At 44.0% G+C, this 21,754-nt stretch overlaps 1 protein-coding gene across 9 annotated transcripts in view; it reads left to right on the top strand.

The window, feature by feature from the left end:
* The first annotated feature begins 3,628 nt into the window (after positions 1-3,628).
* Positions 3,629-21,754, top strand: part of LOC113951063 — an 81,563-nt gene continuing 63,437 nt past the window's right edge. For 7 of the 9 annotated variants that reach the window (XR_003529015.1, XR_003529013.1, XR_003529011.1 and 4 more), the window contains exons 1-3: positions 3,629-3,800; positions 8,318-8,426; positions 17,850-19,984. Coding sequence is in view for 2 of the 9 variants with exons in the window: in XM_027651596.1 (XP_027507397.1) it covers positions 3,667-3,800; positions 7,183-7,377; positions 8,318-8,426; positions 9,103-9,168; positions 17,850-17,921 (576 nt within the window). In the remaining 7 variants the exon portion in view is untranslated. Of the gene's footprint in view, positions 3,801-7,182; positions 7,378-8,317; positions 8,427-9,102; positions 9,169-16,389; positions 16,733-17,849; positions 20,397-21,754 lie in introns of those variants that run through there. The other 2 variants (XM_027651596.1, XM_027651597.1) reach the window with 2 other exon arrangements.

The following is a 21,754-nucleotide window of genomic DNA, read 5'->3' as shown; positions in this document are numbered from 1 at the left end:
TTTTGTGTGACTGGAGAAGAGAAATGCCACAATTACCTTCTTTGTTTGTCCACTATATGAAACACTTTAAAAAACAAGGAGAAAAAGATCAGAGAAAGTGATCTGATCCTTTTGGACATCTGTAACTATTGGGAATAGTGGTGTTTGAGAGTCCTGTCTAGTGAATGCTTCAGATAGCCTTGTGGTGACGTATGCAGCTGGTAGGAAGAACTGAGGAGACACAGAAAGCATTATGTTAGAACTTGTGCACTTGTGTTCCCAAACCAACATCCCTCTTGCCCAAACTCTATTATATTTAACAGAGTATAAAAAGGTTATTTTACTTCATTTTGAAAAATAAAGCAAGCATCTTCCTCTGCCCTAACAAGGACTAGTCATCCAAAATGAAAGCATGAGGATATTGGACTGAGATTATGCCAAAAAACTTCATTTTTTTGCAATACATTCAGGCCTGTGTATAACTAAAAACTAAGAGAACCTGTGCCCTTGCCATGCAGTAATGATGTCTGAAGGAGTATTCCCTTCCCCTACTCTCCAAACAAATACTATTGGGCCATAAATACATGCCTGTGCAGGCTGAGGGCTGTAACATCACATCTGCTTCAGAGAGGGATGCTCCCAGGGCTTTCCATACCCACAAGACCACTGCATGCTTTTTTGGGACTCTGGGTAAGTAACAGATTTAAACTTTGACTGAACATTGCTGCAAAGGCCATTGTACTGTTCTCCCCATCCCTGACCACCCACTCTGTGCTTTGGGTTTTGTAGGGGAGACCTCCTCTCACGACCTCTGAACACCGTCCCTGTCTCCAGCAGCGCTGGGGGCAGGCAACCTTCACAGGGCAATAACTGCTTTAAAATTAACACATCTCTTTGCACTTGCTGCAATTATTTAGAAACCCCCTTGTCAAATGACCCACGTTAAGCCAAAGAGCATATTGCTAGGGGTGTGCTAACAGCACCAGTGCACTAAACCACAACTGACAGCCTGACCCAGTGCTGTGCTTTAAAAGGGCAGGGCCACAGCATTCGAGTTGGAATTCTGCTTTAATTAGGCCATTACCTGACCTTCAAAGCTGTATTTTCTTCCTCCTCTGCATGCTATGCTGGAGGAAAGGCTGCTGGAGAAGACAGGAAGAGCCCTATCTGATCGTTATCAGGAACGGATGAAAGCCATGCATTGCCTTTTCCTTTTGACGTGTGCAATTAGTTTGGCTTGTGTGGAAGAAGCATGTCAAGGTAAATGGCCATCTCTGTCTTTCCCTTTGCTGATGCCTGGCAAGGTCCATCATGCAAAAAGCTATTCAATCACTTGTTGACAGTGATATCCCTCTCATAAAACCTGATTATACACCATCGTGAGGTACCTTTGCCCAGTGGTGACCTGACAGTACCATGGGCTGTTTTACAGGCTGAGTGCACTCCAGCTCTCCTCATAAAACTTTATTTGAACCTGTTTGTTTCTACATCTCTTTGCCCCCCTCCCCCTCTCCTTCAAAATAAGTTTTTCCCTTTTTATGGGGATAGAAGAATCTTTATGTCCAGGGCATGTGACATCTGTGGTGCTCACCAGGAGCACGCTGCCATTGCACCCGCTTCCGAGCAATCCCATCCCTGCCAACCCAGCAGAGTCCCACAGCTCTGCTACCTCCTTTGGCCTCCTTGTTGTAGGTGTCATGTGTCTACTGTGTTTGCCCTGACTTCTCCATCTTCTCAGGCAGGGATCTGTGCCAATACACTTACCTTCAGGAAACCAGTGAAGTCAGTTCCTGCCTGGAACTGCTCCTGGCTGCCACCAACTCTCAGCACACACAGGTAACAGACCCTCTGTGGCTGCATGTTGCAGATGACTCTTATGGAAGGCAAAAGACCCTCAAAAGGTGGAGGTTTTTTAAATAAATAGACATAAGAATTTATTTTCTAGACTTAATTAATGCTCTGCTTATGAGAAACAAAGCCCAAAGCAAAGAAATCCAATGCAAGCGCTGAGAGAGAGTTCACTTTTAATTCACGTTTTAGGCCAGTGCCAACCATGTTGCTGATGGGTTATGCCAAGGAAAGGCATTAAGCTCACTCCATAGCTCAGAAGTGTGTGCGTGCGCCCTTCCACCACTGCTGATGTGGTGGCCCCTTGCTGTGCCCAGCATGAGCCATGGTCACAAGTCTCCGGTCATACCCTCCATCTCCCTGCAGATTTCCTGTGTGGCCGCGGGAAAGTAATTTTGAACTCGTGCTATCTCCTTTGCTTTGACCAGAAGTGCTGCTAATCCTTTTCCTTCTTGTGAAGTTGACTGTGCATGAACACTGACAGTGTGGCGGGCCAGTGGCTGCCAGAGCAATGTCTGTTCCAGGACTGGGGGGATGGTTGTATCTGTACCGATTTGGGTGCTCTACCTCAGCAGAGGGTGAAGGTGGTGCTCCTCAGTGTCACTTAGAGCGGACAATGTTTGAGGGAAAGGTTTGCAAAAAGCTTCTTTCTTTAGTCACAGACACTTTGTTTTCTTCTCTAAGCAATATTTGAAGGTGTCATGCACCACCACAGAAGGGTGATGGAGTAGCAGTTGAGTCCGTTAGGGGACAGAAATTAGATAATGCGTTACAAAAGGAGGGATATTCAGAGATTAGAGAATGGAAACAGCACTGAATTTTTACAGTGCTATTTTACAGTTAAAAAAAGTACTCAGGTCTGGTTTATAAAGGAGAAAACTGAGGCATGGCAAGATCCAGTGGCTTCCCCAAAGTCAGACCGAAAGTTTTTTTCTTGGCACTAACATATGAAATGATCTGGCCAACAAATGACTGAAGTCCTCTGCTGCCAGAGGGCCCTGTAGTACGGTGTCTTGAGTGAGACAAGGCCCTGGCCTTACCTGCTCAAACCCCACTCTGCAAACAGGGAATTAGAGCTGGCTGCCCAAGGCCAGGGCAGTGGCAGGACCTCTGCCCATGCCAAGCTGGTGTGGGATCTCGGCGGGCATGGGGAGCGGAGGCTGTGGACACCAGGTGCTGCCATCACTGGGGCTGCGTGGGGGCTGCTCACTGTCCCCTTGCCCTTGTTAGGAGGTGGCAGTTGTACAGTTGCAGTGACATGGCTGGTAATCAGAAAGGTCATTTGTGCTTTTTATCACTCTGTCACCAAAGGGCCTGGTCTTCAATCAGATGGTGTTCCGAGCTGGATCTGGGGACAGATAAACCATTAGCTGGAGAGTTCAGCCTTGGTCAGGCTCTGAAGTGATGGAATCGCCATCCCTGGAAACATTACGTGGCACGTGTTGATGTGGCACTTGAGGATATGGTTGAGTGGTGGCTCTGGCAGTGTTAGGCTACTGGTTGGATGATCTTAGAGGTCTTTTCCAACTTTGATGATTCTGCTATTGTACGGACCACTGGTGGGAGGCAGCCGCGGGGCTGGGGGACCCGGCAGGGACACCCTCCCTGCTCCTGCCCCGCGCTCGTGCCCTGCCCTGCTACCTTCTACCCTTCCCTCTACACTTCGCTCCTGAGGGCAGACCGAAGCGTTAAGGAAACGAACAGCCCCAGTGTTGGTCGTTTCTTTTCCTTCTGCGGCTTTAGCCCTGCACAGAGCGCAGATCGCGGCGGGGCGGGCGGGGCCGTGAGGGCCCGGGGGCCGGGGCGGCACCGCCTGCGGAGCGGCCGAGCCGCCACGAGATGGCGCACGAGGAGCGGCCAGGCCGCCCCTCAGCCCCGCTCCCGCCCCTCAGCCCCGGCGGGCACCGGCGGCAGCTCCTGCCGCCCCCAGGACGGCCCTCATTTTGCCTTCCCAGGCTTGGCCCTCATTTGCAGTAAGGTGGCTTTTTTGGTGGCTAATTTTAGTGCTAAATTGAGCCTAATTATTATAGTTTAATGAAGGGGCTGCTTTAAGTTAAATAATGACCCTGGCATTGTATTTATATGAATGAAAAATTAACCTTAAAAGGTTGTCCTTCTCAGAAAATGGATTGCATGCTCGACTCTCTCTATTGATTAGTTTAGGTATTTAAAGTGCTGCATTTTATCTCTCCAGCCTCCTGGTGAATTTGTCATGATGATACTTAAAGGAGAAAATTGACGTTGTTTATTTTCGCAAACCTTTTTGGCATATTTCTGGGCTTCTTATTGCACCTTTGAGCTATATAGTGTTGTATGAAGGAACAGTGATAACCCTTCTGCTTAAGTAAGCGTGACAGTCTAACATCTCTGTTCAGCTGAAATGCCACTGAAAGGGATGCTGCAGTGCGAAATGTGTATTGCATTGCAGCTGATGGAGTGGGGTGAGCAATCCTGCAGAGGTTTTCAAGAGGACTAGAGTCTTCCCATATTAAATGACTGATGGGAGGGTTTGTCAGAATTTCTATTCGCTCCAAAAATTGGAGTTCATTTCTCCTTGGGGCTGCCAGACAACGGGAGCCATCCTAATAATTGCAAAATACTTCAAGACTGGGTAGTGTTAGAGATTTTGAATGTGACATGTGCAACTAAGCAAAAAGAGACAGGACACATATGTGTGTTTTTGTATTATAGGGGGAAATAATAGGATGATGTAAAGTTGGCATCTGGTTTTCCTACAGAAGTTTTAAACATTTTTAGATTTACTCCAAAAGGTATGGGGGAATGGGGGGAAATGTTGTGTGTGATGCTCAAAATCACTCCCCTGTGTGCTGGGAGGTGTTGTGGCTCAGTGTCTGCCACAGGATGAGCCCCCCCTTGGTGCCTCCCATAGTGGGACAGGGAGCATGGGTGTGGGTGCCCCATGCTGGGGAGCAGAAGGTTTGCAGGCACCTGTGGTGAGCCACAGCAGCATCTCCAGTCCCGATGCTGGACCAGGGTTGAGCCATCTCCATGGGGCTGCACTGCCCAGCATGTATGAGGGGCAGCCAGCCCCTCCCAGGCGGCTGTATCCACAGCTGTCAGTCTCTGGCCTGCTCCTTCAGTTATCCTCTCTGGTTTCTCACGTTTACAGATCTGCTTCTGGTCTCTTAGTGAGCGATTGCCACCCCTTTCCTAACCCCATATCTCGGCTGGCGGTAGGAATATGCACGCCTCTTAAATTCCCCAAACAAAATAGAAAGTCTTGGGTTTAGTTGAAAAGAACAGCGAATTCTGCTTGCAATCTGTAATGCAATTAGCGTTATTTGACTTGGCAGCCGTCGGAGGGCCTGCGTGGGCTGCAGGCAGTGAGGGCCCAGAGTTGGCCTCCATCTAGGAAGAGGACTTTGGAGGAACTCTCAGTAATTTTTACATCTGAAGTCTCTCAGTGGTTTCTCTCCCCCATCTCCTCTTCCCTCCACCCTCGGCATTCAGATGCTGCAGCCGGTCTTCCCAGCTGGGAAGGGGCGAAGTCGGCTGGTGCTCCAGCCCCCGCCCTCCTCTGCGCCCCCACCAGCCCCCCGGGTGTCTGCGTCCCCCACCCGGCCAAAGGAAAATAATTCTGGGTCAGAACTCACTGAGCCATCTGTGTTTCTGAGGCTAAATTATTTCTTACAAAGGAAATAGCATTAAGTTGGTGTATCTGGCTGCTAATTGCTTTAACTGGCTGAAAAGATTTCAGTCTGTTCCTGAACTGTTTGTGCAAACTTAACAGAATAGTGTTACCTTCAGATCCTGCCCCAGCCGCAGCCAGAACATATAAACAAGTCTTTTGGTACGAAAAGCAGCACAAAGTTTCAAGCTATGCTAGCAGAGGTTATGAGAGACAGGAAGTTATGGGCAAATTGATTTCACCACTGGGAAACTAGGGATTTTTTCCCCCCCAAGTAATGACTGTAAAGCATTCTAATGCTATTCAACATTAATGCATTAAAGTGTGGCCTTATTAATTCAAGACATAAAGGCAACAAAATAAGCTGTTAAATTTAAAATATAATACATATATAATGAGAAAAAATGTGTGAAAGCTTTATTCAAATGAAAATGCAGAATTGTTTGAGCTAGTGAAGTATCTTTTGTGCTGAGTTATGAGCATATGTAATAGATTTAATTATTAATTTCTCCATTGTTCTATGCACACAGACAGGGTTCAAGGCACAGTCATTCTCTGGCTTTCATGGATCTAATTTGTATAATTATTGTCTGAATAAAGAACTGCTCTGATTCCTAGCTCACTTTTTCCCTCTCCTAAGGACTACCTCACTGCTGGTTTCCAAAAAGAGCACCTGCCAATTCTTCAGGAATCAGCTGATCACTTCCAGTGATGACACACACTCCCAGTGATGTTCCTTTTCGAGCCTCTTTGTCTAAATGAACATTGTGCATACTTTTTAATTTTATTGAACAAATTACATTTGTCAAGGTCTAGCTTTGTAAATAAATAGCTAGAGACACATGGATGCACATTGCTGCTGTTCAAGGTCTCCTGTTCTATTTATGGAAGCCAGATGAATGTGAAACAAAAGAGAAACTTTTCTCTAAAAGCAATTATCTTTCTGCATTCCCATCAGTATAATTATATTGCAGGGAATTTTAAGAAGTCATACAAGTAGAATTGAATACTTAAACTCATGGCTAGATAGTTATGCAAAAGCTGAGCGGAGCATCTTGCCTCATGCTAACAAAACATACTGTGGCTGGCTGTTCTCTTCATGCCTTTACACCTGACATGTATGTGTGTATTCATCATAAAATAAGATAATAAAATAAGCTGATATCCATGATATACATATGAAAAGTATTTCTGACAATAAGTACTGAATTCCTCTCAATTTTGAAGTATTAATATTAGTGGGTTGAATTATTTTGTCACTTAGGCATTTAAAAAGTCATGGCCCTGCTATGTGAGCATCTTTAATCATGAATGTTTTCTTTGACTTTGGAGACACATTGTGTTATTAAAACAGGGCATCTTCTTTGTTTGTAAAAAGGTCTTCCTAGATGGTAAAAGGAACAATGCCCAAGAACATGTGGCAAGGTTCAGATGTGTTGGTAGGGGTGTCTGGTAAAAATCATTATGTTGATCTTGCTTAGAGATAAACTTTTTAGGAAGCTGAAGTACTGGCACATGGTTTCTAAAAAGTCACATCATTCTGGGTGGAGGAGTAGAGGAAGTTTGCCAGGAGAGTACTTTTTTTTTTCCATTATCTCATCAAATTTTGAGAAATTTTCTTGAAAATGTAGTTGTCTTTTCCCCTTGATTTATTGGAAACATGTTGTCAGACCACCAAAATAAAAATTAATGGGGATGTTCCATAGGTGCTTTTATGATCCTGTCAGAGCAGAAAGCTCAGCAAGAACAGCAACAGGTGTACTTCTTGAGGAAAAGCAAGACCAGGCCCAGCTGAAAGCCTTCTTCCAAAGCAAAGGAAAGGGGTCCTGTGGCAGGGATCTGCTACACCACAGTTTAGCTGCCACCTACTGCCTTCCTTTGCAGGGACGTGCTATGGAAAGGTGAGAACATGATAGTGCAATTAAAAACCATTAAACAGTCCTTTTATGAGGAAGTGAAATAAAAGTGGCATGGGATAAATATATGATATTTCCAGATTTAAATGTGTAACCTGTATGTTTAAGTGTATATTTGCATTTAATACTAGAAGTAGTGAGATGGTGGGGCACTAGCTACCATCGTGGGGATTGGTTACCTGCTGTATCCAGGATTGCTGGTTTTTTCCTTTGCTCTACCACCCCTTTTTCCCCTCTTCTAGCTTTTTTTATGTCAAACAGAACCATGGAAATTAAGCATTTAAAACCCAGCTATGAAGAAATTATATATTTAGCCTGACCTTGGCAAACAGCTTTAGCAAGTCAGGAAACGTTGGTAGCTGCCTGTGCCATGGCAAACGGCTTCCCAAAGCTGCACGCTGAGAGGTGCCCATCCCACAAGGACCAGCTCCGTGCTGCACATGCACAGCAGCTCCAGCCCAATGTTTTCTTTTCTGTGAAAGCCATTTTGACTGCCATGTGTTTGCATTTATTTCCTTTCCGGCTCTCTATATGACTCATCTGCAGCAGGACGGAGGAGCCAGAGCAGAGCTGGACTGCCCAGAAACTGCTTTCCACCCTCACCAGCCCTGTTTTGGGCAGCTTTCTGGAAGGCAGTCCCATGGCGAGGAGCAGTTCACTAGGCTTCAGAATTAACTGGCTATGCTTGTGGCAGCTGGGCTCAGTGTTGCTTTGCAGGACAGGTACATGAGGGCTGTCCCCTTCCCAAGCCTTGACACAAGAGACCAAGGTGCTTTTCCCTCTGTAAAGTGATGGAGGCAGCTTTTATCCACTCTGGCTTTGAACCTTGCTCTTCCCTATAGGTTACCCACTAAGCATACCACCACAGGTCTGACGCTCCTAGGTTTTAGTTCAATCCAAACCTGATCTTTTCTTCTTTTTCCAGAAGTCCTGGAAAAAGGAGGCGCCAGAGTTTTCTTGTGTTCAGCCACAGGCAGGGTTACAGTAAATGGTTTCCTCTTGCTTCCTTCTGGGATCCTGTGCCAGGGCAGAAGGTATGTTTCCATCCGAGGATTCCTCTTGAGAAAGACTCTTACTTCATGGAGGCGTTATGCTTGAACCATGATGGTATTTTAATTGACTTTTGTTTTTTAGTAAATTCTCCTCCCCTGTCCAATAATCTGCAAATCTGTTACCAATCAGAATATGATACGTATCCTCAGCCAGTTTCAGTGGGGTTTATTTCTATTACATCTGGCAGCGTGTCCAGCAGGGGAGAAAAAAAACTCAACTAGAATTAGCTGCACTGAAATCAGCTGAATTTTGGATGTGTTCAACCTTTTTGGCCAGACTTATTCCGGTTCATGAGAAGTAATTATCTCTTGAGCATCACATTAATATTAAAGATCCATAGGCATTAGCGTTTAGGCAATATACCTTCTTCCCAGTTCCAAAAAAAATTATGTGGGATAATTGATCTGAACATGCTCCAAATGTACATATGTCTTTGTTTATGAATTCCAATGTGGATTGTTTGGGAGGATAAGACGAAATAAGGAAAAGCAGGCAAAGATATTGAGACCTCTTCATCTCCCTGGCCATTTCGGCTAGGAATAGTTATAATCTCCTGAAAATGAGTTGTGAAAGCTAACAGCATGTTAATAGCGTATGTTACAAACACTAAATCCCTTCAACTGGTATTTCTGATTTACACTTTTCTCTGTTCCTTAGATCAGGGAATTCATGGTAGATGCAGTTTGTGTCTGCCTGCAGTCAGGCCAGTCACTGGAGAGCCAAGTTTGGGCACTAATGGTGCTTCTTCCTAAGGATGACATGAAATTGCACCACAGCTTCTGCCTACTGAAGGAAAAATTCGCCTTGAAGCACCCAAAATACTGTCTCCTGTGAGATATCCCTTGGCTGACGTGCCTCCAGCCCCAGACAAGGAGGTGATGATGGCTGTGCTGTGTCCCAAGACATGGTGGCTGTACACATAGGAAACCACAGCCTTGGGTGTTCAGGTGTTGCTCGCAGATCAAGTGTGGCTGGGCCCTGCGAGGAGGGCAGTGCTGCAGGCTGAGGGCTGAGCTCAAGCCACTGGGCACCCCCATGCTGACACAGTCCCCTGCCTTCCCTTGTGTCTGTGACACTTATATCTGTGCCTAGGTGTGCTTGTGGGTATGCAGATGGTGTTGCATTGCTCATTCTTCCACTGGCAAAAAATTCGCTTACTCCACTTCAGCCAGCAACGTCATTACATTAAATAGAAGAGGAACCTCTCCTTTACTGAATTCTTTATTGTGTTCAGCTTTGCTCAGTAGGGGAAAATAAGTCTATAAAAGTGCCACTAGCTTGTTTCAACTTTTGCACGTGCACCCTCCTTGTTTTCACGCCCTGGAGAGGGGTGTCAGACACAGCCTTCCTGCCCAAGCAGTCATGGACTGGCCCAATTTCCTGCGGAGTGCAGCGAAGGCCACAGATATCAACTTCAAAGGTAAACAATTACCTTTTATTATCACACATGGCTTTAGCTCTACCAGTTTCAAATAGCACATAATCACAAGTCTGTGATAACATTTACTCCTGATGAGAGAAAATTCACCAAGTACTAAATTGCTGCTGAGATGACGGGAACATGAGCCAGGCACGAATTAACTCGGATGATGAGTCAGCAGACGTTAATGTCTTGCACCATGCTGGAGACATCTGCTGAGCCGTCCACTGTTGAATCATCTTAAATATTTCTGTGTTATTACCCCTCCAGGAGCAAGCATTGGAGAACTTTTGTGTCTCTGTGTTCTATATGCATAAAATATTTTAAAATAAATATATGCAGGCACATAACAAGTGTATGCATTTAGGTATGTAGGTAATTTTCAGCTATGGGAAGGATGAGCAACTAGCAACTATTTAAAGTAAAACATGCATGGAAATGCTGATAGCAATTGCCCACATTTGGTGTTTGGAATGTGATAGCTTTGCTTAATTGTGGCTCTAATGAGCCTGGCAGGGTGACCTCATGTCTGCGCCATATACCCTGAACCTTCATGCAGACCGGCTCTCAAAGTAGGAATTACAAGTTTACTAAGGGCTCACCCCATGTTTTGGAAATTAGTCCCTCTGGAACAGCTGCTGGGTGCTGTGCTGAAGTGTATCATCACTTTGTCTTTTCCCAGTTTTTTCCCATATGTCAATATGTGGTTAGATAAATGTAGTAACTAAGCACGGTCAAGAGCATCAGGTGAATTCAGTGTAGAGTTGCAAATGGTTTCTTAAATGAGATCCTTTTTCGCTGAAGGCCCTGCAACTGTGCCATCATGCACTGTCCTCCTTCTGCAGTGGATCTTCAGCAGATGCTAAAGGCAGTGGTGTATAACTGGGGTGCCGAAGGACTGTACTTTGGACAATGTAGTCATTGCACAAAGGAAGAGGCAGAGCTTTTATTTGGTAAATCCTTTGTTGCATTTAGCTTAACTCACTGCAGCAAAAAAACTCAGATTGTTTTAAAGTATATTGTCTGTTCTGGCCTTAATTTAAACTTTTGCATACATAATTACCCAATTGTATGCACATGAGAACTGCAGTAATTCAGTGCACATTGTGCAAAGCTGCATTTTTTGAAACTCTGACTCTCTGAGGTCCAGAGGTCAAAAGTTAATTCTAGTGAGATGTGAGAGTTGTCCATGTTTGCCAAAAAAAATTGTTATTTTAAGCATTCTGCAGTCTGAGTGTCACCATTCCAACTTGTGTTTTTAACTCCCTGAATTTTCATATGCAATTGAAAGAACCACCACCTAACGCACCAAAAGTTTTGGAAAGCAGGGTGAGAGCAGGCGTGACTATTGCAGAGGGGATGTGGGAAGCACAGGCTGACAGTGGAGCTCGTGCCCCACAGTGTGGCTGTGGGGCAGTGGGACTGGACAGCCTCATGGTGCCCATCCTCCCTCTCCTCCTCCTCACTGCCACTGATCCCAGGCTTCGCCTGTGCTCACGGCAAGCCCAAGGCTGACTGCCATCTGATGGAGGTGCTTGGAGCCCTTGTCCTCCTCTTCCTGAGGCCTGAGGTAGGTGCAGGTGCCTGCTGGTCCCCACTCATGGGCCTGAGGACCTCAGGGCTTCTGAACTGACTCAATGCTAGATGCTTAAAATAGCTCTAAGGAAATGACATAAACATCCCCTTCACACTGGGTTTTACACTCACATACTACTCTTTCCAAAAATTAGCTCTAACAACTCATCTTGAGATGCCCTAAAACAACAACTTAGTATTTAATGAACATTAAGGGGGAATTAAATTAATCTAAACAGTAGCTAGGTTTCAGACTTCTCAGTAGTGGCTGCGCAAAAGTAAGGTAGTGTTTTTAGACCAAATAAGAAATCCATCCTTTGAGGATTGGTTTACAGTCCTCCAGAATTTTCCGTGAGGTTAATAACCAAGTGAAACGTCCTGGCAGGAATGATCACATTCCCACTACAGCCCAGTCATTAGAGTGGTATGTCAAGACGTTTCAAGTAAGTCACAGTGTTTTTCTTGTACTGTGGAAGACGATGCATCTCCATATTTATTTGAAAAGCTTTCTCCCGTTTTGCTTTGCATGCTGAACTTCTTGGGCACTGTGCATTAACTCTTCTTGAAGTACAAAATGGAGAATGGGAGTGCCAGAACATTTTTGTCAATGGTTTCCAAAAACTATGGAATTTCCTGCCCAGCTACATCAAATCAGCCAACAACTTTGTAATTGCTAAAAACAGCCTGTTGATTTTCCTCCCAAGTGTTTCAGCTGGCCTGGCTGAGCTTTCTCTTTTCCACTGTCTTGAGATGTTTCTCTCATTGTGCACTGTGCTGTATTTTTATGGTCGACATATCCTCTAGCAAACAATTTCAGGCTGATGGCGGAAGAGAGATTGGATTCAGGTTAGAGATTTGAGCCCGGGACGGGGAGCCAGGAATGCTTCAGTTCCTGAATCAGATCTGCCACTAAATCAGGAATCCACATAAAGCAAAGCCACATGATGAGCAATTGTATGATGATTTGATTTTCTGTGCGGAGGAGGAAGTGAGGGTTTGAATGCGGTTCTCTCCTTGGCCCCTGCCCCCTGCAACCGAAGCCACGGCTACAGGTGGGCCATGAGTGGGGAGCCTGGAGCAGGTTCCTTCCAAGGGGAGGCTGAGATTGGTTAGCCTGCTGTCTAAATGGGGACTAGAAGTTTTTGCCAGATATCTCAGTGGTAAATGCAAATAAATTAGTTAAGTACGCCTGTATGAAATTTTCCCGCTGAAAAATTCATTCTATAAAAGCATTTATACTGTATTCTTTATTGTCAGCTAATCCAGCCCAAACTCATTAAATGGCAGTGTGTGGGTTACTCGCTGTCAGTGAAATTATCAAAGGCATTTTTCAGCTGGTGCACTGGGAAAGCATGTGCTTCAATGCCAACTAAAACAATAACGAGGAAATGTTATGATCAGACTTGACCAAATGACCTTTCCCATTTTAGATTAGTTCTTAATTTCAGCACAAGGGTCATCCTGTGAGAATAGTTACAATAAGTCACTGCTCACCTCTCACATGAAAAAGAAGTGACTTATTAGAAATCTCACTGTACTCATTGCAGTTAATGAGATGTGGAAAGCTTTATAATTTGATTTGCTGGACCATATGCTGTAAAGGGATACTGCTGATTTCATTCCTCCACATTTAATTTAAGCAGTATGCAATGGCTTCTTCGTATGGCTACTTATATAATAAAAATTAACTTGGAGGATAAAAAAAATACACCATTGTGAGGTTTATTACTCTATGTGGTTGAGTTTCAAGTGTTTTTCATTGAAACATCTGTAAGTAATGTGTAGGTCTAATTTTAAATCCTGGCAAATATTTTCCATTTAACATTTGGTTTTACTGACAGGCTTGGAGCGGTGGTTTTCAGAGCTTGTCAGTAACAGATACGCATTTTCAAAGATAAAGGTTTTTTTAATTGAAGATAACTGTAACTCAATACCTGCTTTTCCTATCCCTCTTGTATTTTAGCAGTTGCAAGCAGCAACACAGACACTCATCTCCTCTCCCTCAGACCCCAGCCATGGCAGCAGCACTGTGGTGGTGTGGGCTGTCCCTCGCGGGGACACGGGGAGCCATGTAGGGCCACACTGCACCCAGAGAGTGAGCACGGCTCTGGGCTCACAAATCCGAGGGAACAGTCGTGAATTCACGGAGACTGTCTCCTTCAGAGGTGTCCCCCCAGCTATTTTGCAGGAGCTGTTACCTCTGGAGGGTGGATTTGGGCCTCAGCCCCAGGCGGGGCTTGACCGCCCTCTGCGACTCAGCAGCACACACCCCGCTCTCAGGGCCAAGCGCACTCGCTTGCACGGCAGTGGCTCACCATCACGGCTTTATTTCAGGTTATTTGATTTTCGGCTGCAGACAAAATGAAACAGCTCAAACAGGCAGGCTGGCTGCACGGCCCATAAAAGTGGAAACCGTGCTGGCTTGTCAGTGCACGTCGCCTGGCCCGGCTGGGGCTCACGTGCTCTGGATGCTTCGTGTGAGAGCCAGAGTTGTGGCTGGGCTAAAGGCAGTGATGGAAATACCCAGTGTGAGGCAATGAAAGGTCAGTTTGGAAGTCAAATATTAAGATCATTTTCAAAAAGAAGTCCTGAAATTTCCAAAAAGCTGCAGCAGCTAATAAAACACCATTTTGTGAGGTGCTCGGTAGAGGGATAGTGCTTATCTGTGTCCCACTTACTCTGTCACTCCCTCCCTCTACTCTTTACTCACCATGAATTTCATCACCATGAATTTTACAAACAAGTTTAATCCTGCTTTCAGTGAAAAAAAATAATAGTGCATTATTTCCCTCAGACCTGCACTGTCGTCTTATTGAACCCTGAACTACAGCAGCAGCAAATGGAGTTTTGGCACAGGGGGTTAGCCATGGAGAGGGTCCGTGGATGTCGGGTGCCAGAGGAAAGCCAGCAAGGAGCACTGCAGCAGCCAACAGGAGCACAGGGACTTCTGTGCTCCTGCAGCCCTGTGCTGAGCCTCCAAGAAAGAGTGTCAGCATTACCTAATTTAATGGCTTTTCATTTAGAGAAACAAACATGTCTTTGCTACCAAAGACAATCCATTTAATTTCATTTGGAAACTGCCTCTAATGCTTTGCAATGGTCTGTGGTGCGGGTTCAGCAGCTGAACTAAAGGTGTGGGCTTGAGCCAGCCCTCTGTGCTTCTTGGGTCTGAGTCTCTTTGGTGGCAGCCCTTCCAGGGATCAACTCCAGGCCCTTCGAGTGTTGACCTCTGGACTAAAAAAATAATCACAAAAACAGGTTTCATTTTTAACACGTCCCTGTTTTCTTTCATCAGAAGTTTTGAAATGCTTCTGAGGAGGTTGGTGATAGCCATAACCTCAGCCACAGTGATTTCCCATAAACGTTGAGAGAAACTGCAGCTTTACTGAATATAGCGTCTGTTTTAAATGGCTGGTGGTTCACTTGTTTTTAATATGAGTACAAGCACAGAGGCAAGTAAAATCTAATGAAAGTACTTAGAAGATTTTGTTTGGATACCCCACAGCAGCCGTGGTTTATACAGAAGGGGGAAAAGATTTCTTTATAGCCAGGTCTGCAGAAGCCAGAAATTCAATTTTGCTCCACAACTTATTTTATTGCATTTTTAATTTTCTCTTGCATTACCCTGACCCTTTTCTATAGCTTTTGACGCCTGGTGCTTAATTACTTATCATTAGCAATGTACAGGGGGGCCTTCCTGCATATTTATAAATGTGATCATTAGTACATGGGAAGACAAAGACTTCTTTAAGACCGTCATTAGTTATTCTGTTTTCATAGAAATGTTCATTAGAGAAACTACCCACCTGGTTAAATAATTATAATTAAGAATTGGTAATCTCCTTTGCATTTTTAACTTGATCTTCAGAATGTGTGTGCATAGCTAAAAGAGCCTTGTTTGGTCATCTTACTATCTTTTCTTTTTGATTTAAATTGTCAAGAAGATTTAAATGCTGTGTTTTGGAACTGTGTACCCTAAGAATGATTTATAGAAAGATAGATTATTAGAAAGAAGGAAAGAAAGAAGGAAAGAAAGAAGGAAAGAAAGAAAGAAATCCACCCTGCAATTATCTCTGAATTCATTAACTGTGCACTGGCGGAGAGAGGTTGTATAAGCCATTTACTGTAATGTGTGGTATGGAGTTAAAACAAAATGTCAGCAGAGCCTGATTTCCCTGCCCTATCTCTGGTGTTCAGTGCAGACGCCCAGACTGCAGAGGAACACTGCAGAAAGGTATCATTTCCATGTCACAGTATGGTATTCCTTGGAAATGCCGACAGTCAATGTGGTGGTGTCAGTAGTCCTGCTCCCAGCCATTGTGGGGAGCTGATGGGAAACCTGTCTGAAATGTGTGTGCCTGCCTGTCTGCTGCAACCATGGGGAAGGGAGAGCATTGCCCCACCGTGGGGCACAGGCAGGGCTCACCTCTGATAAACCATGGCAATGGGAAGAGCTTGTCAGTGGCATAAATATCATCTGTAAACAATTAAGCAGCTACTGCTCATTCAGGGCAGTTTTGAAAAGCAAAGGAAGTCTGCAATCAGTTATATCTCCAATTACCATAAAAATATATTAGCCATTCATTCATTTATTAATGATTCATCAGTTAACCACACATAATGAGCAAATAATTAGCAATGCTGTACGGTTGCCAAAATTGAAGAAGTGTTGGCATTTTAAAGATGAAAGGTTGCATTTATGTAAAAAGTCGGGTGGTGATAAAGTTATTACAGAAGATAATTATAAAAGTGGCTGTCCTATTTTAGAGGCTGAGGTCCCGCAAAACCTGTCTAATTGAACCAAAATTAATATTCTTCAAAAGCACGGATGTTACTGGTTACTTGCTGCTACATTTACCGGGAGATCTCCCTTCAGTAAGGTATGTCACACAATACAAGTTAATAAAATGCCAGACAGCAAGACTGTGTTCTTTGTTTGCTCGGTTCAGGGCCTTGTGGAAAACAATAAATTGCATTCATGTCAGCCGAGGCCCATCCCTTTGCTAATTACCGTTTGGTGCTGAAATGACTTCTGTGAAATTGGGAGCATGAAGAAACACACAGCCGTACAAGGGAGGCTTTTCAGGCAGCGGCAGTAAATGTGAGATAGGCCTTAGGCACACAGATGTTAAAACAGCGAATTCCCCTGCAGATTACACTAATGGAAACCCTGTCAGGGTAAGTCAAATCCAGGGTCTGTGGTCAAAATCTAATTAATGTTCCTGTACTTAAAAAGAATATGAATGCCTGGAGGTGATGAAGAACACATAAGAAACTTGCTTGTTTGTAAAATTGCTGGTGTAGATGGCAACTGCCACTGAGCCCTTCCTTAGGAGGTGACACCTGCTACAGAAGCTGCTCAGTGCGAGGCTGCGGGCACTGGGCTCAACCCCTCTTTCAAGTCCTGCAAGAAAACAGCTGTTGGCTCCTGGCCCACCTTCCCTGTGGACAGTCATCGCCATCATTAAACACCTTCTCTTTGTTTGGTATGGCCATGCAGTGTCGACTTTGCTGTTTAGGAAGTACTTGTAGCTGATGATGTAGGAAAGGGCCAGCTCCTCTTTGAGCAAAAACAAAGACTCGGCGGACTAGGCTGAGCTTGAGGACACTGCTGAGGCTCTTACGGCGCTTTCACAGCTGCACTGTGCATGGCCTGTGCAATAACAGAGGAAATGAATTTATAATGCAACAATCTCTTCATTTTCACAAGCACAAAAATTCCCCTAAATACTTAAAATAACACTCAGAGTGGGACAGACCTTAAATTTTGAATAAATGAAGCCCTAATCCACTGTGTTGCTGAAACAAGCTTGTTATTAAAGAAATAAATTTGAAACAGCAAGTGGTTTGAGAATTTTGGATTTAATTATTTAAATCTGCTTAAGATAACTCTCTAGCACTGTGCTTGAGTTTCCTGTTGAGAGCATGTTTTCCAGTAAAGGTATTCCACCCAGTGCCTTGGAAGTATTACTTTCTCATGCAACAGTGGTTTAAGCAGTAGAGATGAATAATTATGATTATAATAAGGCAAGATATTATATGTAAACTTGGTGGTATTTCTTGGGTGCAGCCTGTCATGAAAACTGCACAGAGCCAATCGTGTTTGGAGAGATCACCACTCTCCTTGGCTAAATGGCAGGTGGAATGTGGCTCCAAATGCTTTTCCAGTAAGAGAAAAAGTAATTCCCTCAGTTATATTACAGAGTCCGCCATGACCAACAGCATGAACCAGCAGGTTTGCAATTTTAAGCTAATTTGAGGTATTATATGTTACTTAATAGATAAATAATGGGAATCAGACTTTGTTCATTGCTGATTAATTAAAAACTACTACTTCATCTTTAGGATGTAAGATTATCTCCTATCTCAGTATAGATCAAGAAGGTAAAATCTATCTTGTTTTTTGTAGAGCCATAACAGGACCTTCCTGGATTCTGAGTCTGCATTTATGATAAGAATAGGAGAAATGTATTCACGATGACCCCAATCTGCACAAGTGTTCAGCTTTCCAGCCAAAATTTTGGGGGACAAAAAAGAGGCAAGTCCAGACTTTCAGTTAATCTTGCTAAACAGTTCAGTTGCTACTCACAGGTCTAATGGTCAACACAGCCATATCATCATCTGAATCCAACAGCACCAACCGACTTAAAAGCTGGTGCTTGGTTCAGCTCTAGGTTCTCTAAAATTAACAACGTGTGTAAGGATGCTGTTCAACCAAAACCCAAAGGACTTCCCTGGTTATTCTCATTCAAGCATGCTCACTGATAGTGATTATTAGCAATATCTTTTTTTATAAATGATTTTTATTTTCAAGATAAGGTCCTAAAAATACTTTTTTCTTAAGCAATAATGTCTATGTTTATGTGTTATATGAGGCAGATGTTGGTTAAAAGCTTAATTCTCACTTATGATATCTTTCAGTCCACGAAAGGGTTGATTAGTGTCCCCTAGCTGAACCATTTTTTCCCTCTGTTGCTTTGACCCATTGATTTAATTAAGGTCTAATAAAGAGAGGGCTGAAAGATTGTTAAAAATCCTTTTTTTTTTTTCCTACAAATCTGACCTATGCTCGTCTGTCAGTGCATTTTTGACTCGCACATGCCCTCTTTAGTACGTAAGCATACTTATACAGTTTGTCTTCCTTAGAGCCAGTTGTTTTTTTCCCCTCAGTGATAGGTCAGATTTAATTTTGTTTTAACCAAAGCAAATGCTTTCCTGGAGACCTTCTATTTTAGTGAAAATAAGTAATGAAAAAATAACTGAAACAAGTCACAGTATCAAAAGGAAAGACCTTAGAAAGCTTAGTGGTGACTCTTTCTTTTTCTGTTTCCTTTCCCATCCTCCTGTTGCCAGTGAAGAAAGAGAAATGAAAATTCTGAGTTTGCTTTTCAATTAAGTAACAAGAATGACTCAAAGTTTATGAAACATGGAGGGTTTTCATTGAAAATGCTTGCTACTTTTCAATTTTGTGTCTTGCCTAGGTTCACCCTACTCGTCATATTGCCAACCTCCTGTTTTCCTTTCCCTTCTCCTCCTACCAGCTCTGCAGTTTACCACTCTAGGGTGAGAAGAGCTGCTCCCAGCATGCTAATTTTGCCACTGAGCAGGCTCATCTGTATCTTGTAAAAGGGAGATTACCACACTCTGCTTCTGCGGTAGGAGAGGACTTCTGGCACTGGGGCTCCCGGTGCTGTCCCTGCTGTGCCAGGACCACAGTGACGGTCTTCAGAAGAATAAGGGGAAAAAAGCCCCAGCTGCAACTTCAAGGAATGGCTCAATGTGCTATTCATGGCTTGAGAGAACAGCATTGCTATCCATAGTGGCAGTTTGTGAGTGTGAACCTTCTTAGATGGTTCTCATGCTCAGTTTTCTGTGCTGCAGCTCGTTAGCAGGAGAGCTGCCTGCGGGGCTGCGTCAGGTTTGCAGTACAACAGGATATGCACTAAAATAAAAATCTGGTTAGGGGTGGTGTGATTCCAGTGCTGGCTGGGCACTGGCAATTAAGCCTGGATGAAAATAAGACACCTGGACTTTGTAACTCCTGGGATGTGACATACCACTTGCTGAGGGCCATCACTGCCCAGGAAAGCACTAAAGCAGGTGTATAAATCCTACTGTGTTCAGTGGGATTTAGGCACCTGCTTAAATTTAAGTGCTTGTTTAGAGAGTTTCCTGAATGAAAGCCTGACAATTGTGCCCAAGAGTAACTTTTAAATTAGTTTTAATTTGCTCATCATAACCAGCTGTCATGACTCTATGTAAAAAGGGTTTGATTTTGGAAAGATGAAAGACTTCTCAGGTCCTTGGCTTTCATGTAAGCACCCTTCCTGGATGGCCAGCACCCTGGTCAGCTGAAGCAGCTCTGCTTTTATTCATCCTTGCTCTGTGGTCCCACTGGGGCTGTGGTGTTAGCTGAGCACTCTGCAAAGCAAACTGCCCTGCCAGCAACTGACATCACCCGACTGTGCCTCTCCAGCCATGTCCCATCTGAGGCAATCTGCAGGATGAAACAGAGGAAGAGAGAGTCCACTCTGTATTTAGGAGGTGAGTGCAAATGAAAGTTAGGGGATTGAGGGGGGGGGGGGGGATTTGTGTGCAAATGGAAGAGTCAACTGAACCTCCCACCTGGAAACATAGCAGTCCTTTTGTGTCATAGGAATCAGAAAGCTTCAAGAGCTTCTTCTTCTAGGATTTTTTTTTCCCCTTTATAATCCCTTCTTTCTTACAATAGAGTTTGAGAGTAAACTTGAAAATAGATCTAGTGTTGCATTTTCAGCAACCAGTCTCAAAGGGAAAACAAAATCCAACAAACTCAAATTACTACTTAATTCTGGATATGCACATTTACATGCATCATCTACTTAAGACAAGCAGAACTATGTCCATGTAGCTGAGAGTTATTTTATTTTTTTCCTCAAATACACAGTTAATTAGTCAATGGATGATACCACTGTTGTGTAGCTCTCAGAAAGCCTAGATTTGCAATTAAAATATTTTAAAGGCATTTTTTTTATAGAATCCTTAGGTAATTAAGCTGAAGTGCCTGTAGATTTTATATATAAATGTACTGGAGCAGTGGTAGTTAGTAGTTAAGGTCAGATAGAAACCAACCTTGCATTCAGAATCTTTTTTCCAGTACCTCAGTTGAAACCTCCCTAAATCTAAATTAATCTTCCAGAAAAGTATGGGAAATTTGGTTTATGAGGGGAAAAAAAGGTCTTGCATTATTACCATAGTCTATCAGTCTTCCCTCAGCGTGACTCCATTCATTTTGCAATATATGGCTGTTCAGCATTGCCACGGCTGAACTTCAGAAGACTTTTGCTGAAATAAAGCATATTGTGGGAACAGTCACATTGTGGTGCCCCCACCAAGGCAGGAGCAGGAGCTCAGCTCTGACGGGCTGCAGCCCAGGCAGGCTGGGGGCAGTTGTAGGGGAAGTCTTTGTATGGCCCACAACAAGGGACTTGGGGACAGCACAGTGCTCAAGACAGCTGTGACAAAACTGGGAGCAAACCTGGCTCTGCTGCTGTGTCCTGCTGCAGTGCTGCTGTGGCCCATTTCACTCCACAAAAACCTCTGCTTGGGCTACAGCTTTCCTCTTTGCCTCTCGAAGCTGTTCCCTTCCTTGCAGTTTTGGTTCCTCTCCTCCTTGCCAAGTGCATTGACTCCAGCCTGAACTGAAAGTTAATTTTAACAAATAAGATCTTGGGCCAAGCCAAGTTAGGATCTGGAGATAGGACACGCCACAGAAAGGGAGCAGGGTGGGGGGTGTAAGGGAGCATGAACACTCAGCCTTGTAATATGTGTGAGAACTGATGTTCTCTGAGCAATCGAGTGCTTATTATTATTTCTCTTGGATAGGTCACCTGGGAGTGGAGGAATTTTTCATTTTAAATTAAAAAGAAATCTTTTATAATGCTCATTTCTGAAAGGAAAAAAAAACCCCAACCTCATCATGGAAGCAATTAGATGGAGGACATATTGAAAGGAGTGATTAGTTGTTAATTTTTGAGCTGTTGGCCCTGACAGAGGGTTTTTTTGTCAGGGATTTTTTTTTAAAGGTGTCTTTCATATGCCTATAGTCCAAGGTTACTTCTCATTCAATAGCAATTACCATATGTCCATTACATGCTAGAGACTGCTTGAGGTGGATGCAGTGGTCCCCATCAGGGCACGTGTCAAGTTGAAATGCCAGCAGCCATGTGAGCCATGGGATAATTGTTCCTATCTGTTTCTTCTCTCTTCCGAATCCCAGTAAATGTTCTAGGGAGTAACTTCCCCCTTCCTTGATGCAACCTTAAAATGCAGCCC

This window comes from Corapipo altera, unplaced genomic scaffold (assembly GCF_003945725.1).
Source record: "Corapipo altera isolate COAL_440 unplaced genomic scaffold, ASM394572v1 57, whole genome shotgun sequence".
NCBI lineage: Eukaryota > Metazoa > Chordata > Aves > Passeriformes > Pipridae > Corapipo > Corapipo altera.
The sequence above is the reverse complement of the archived record's forward strand: the minus strand, read 5'-3'. Positions and strand labels throughout refer to the sequence as shown.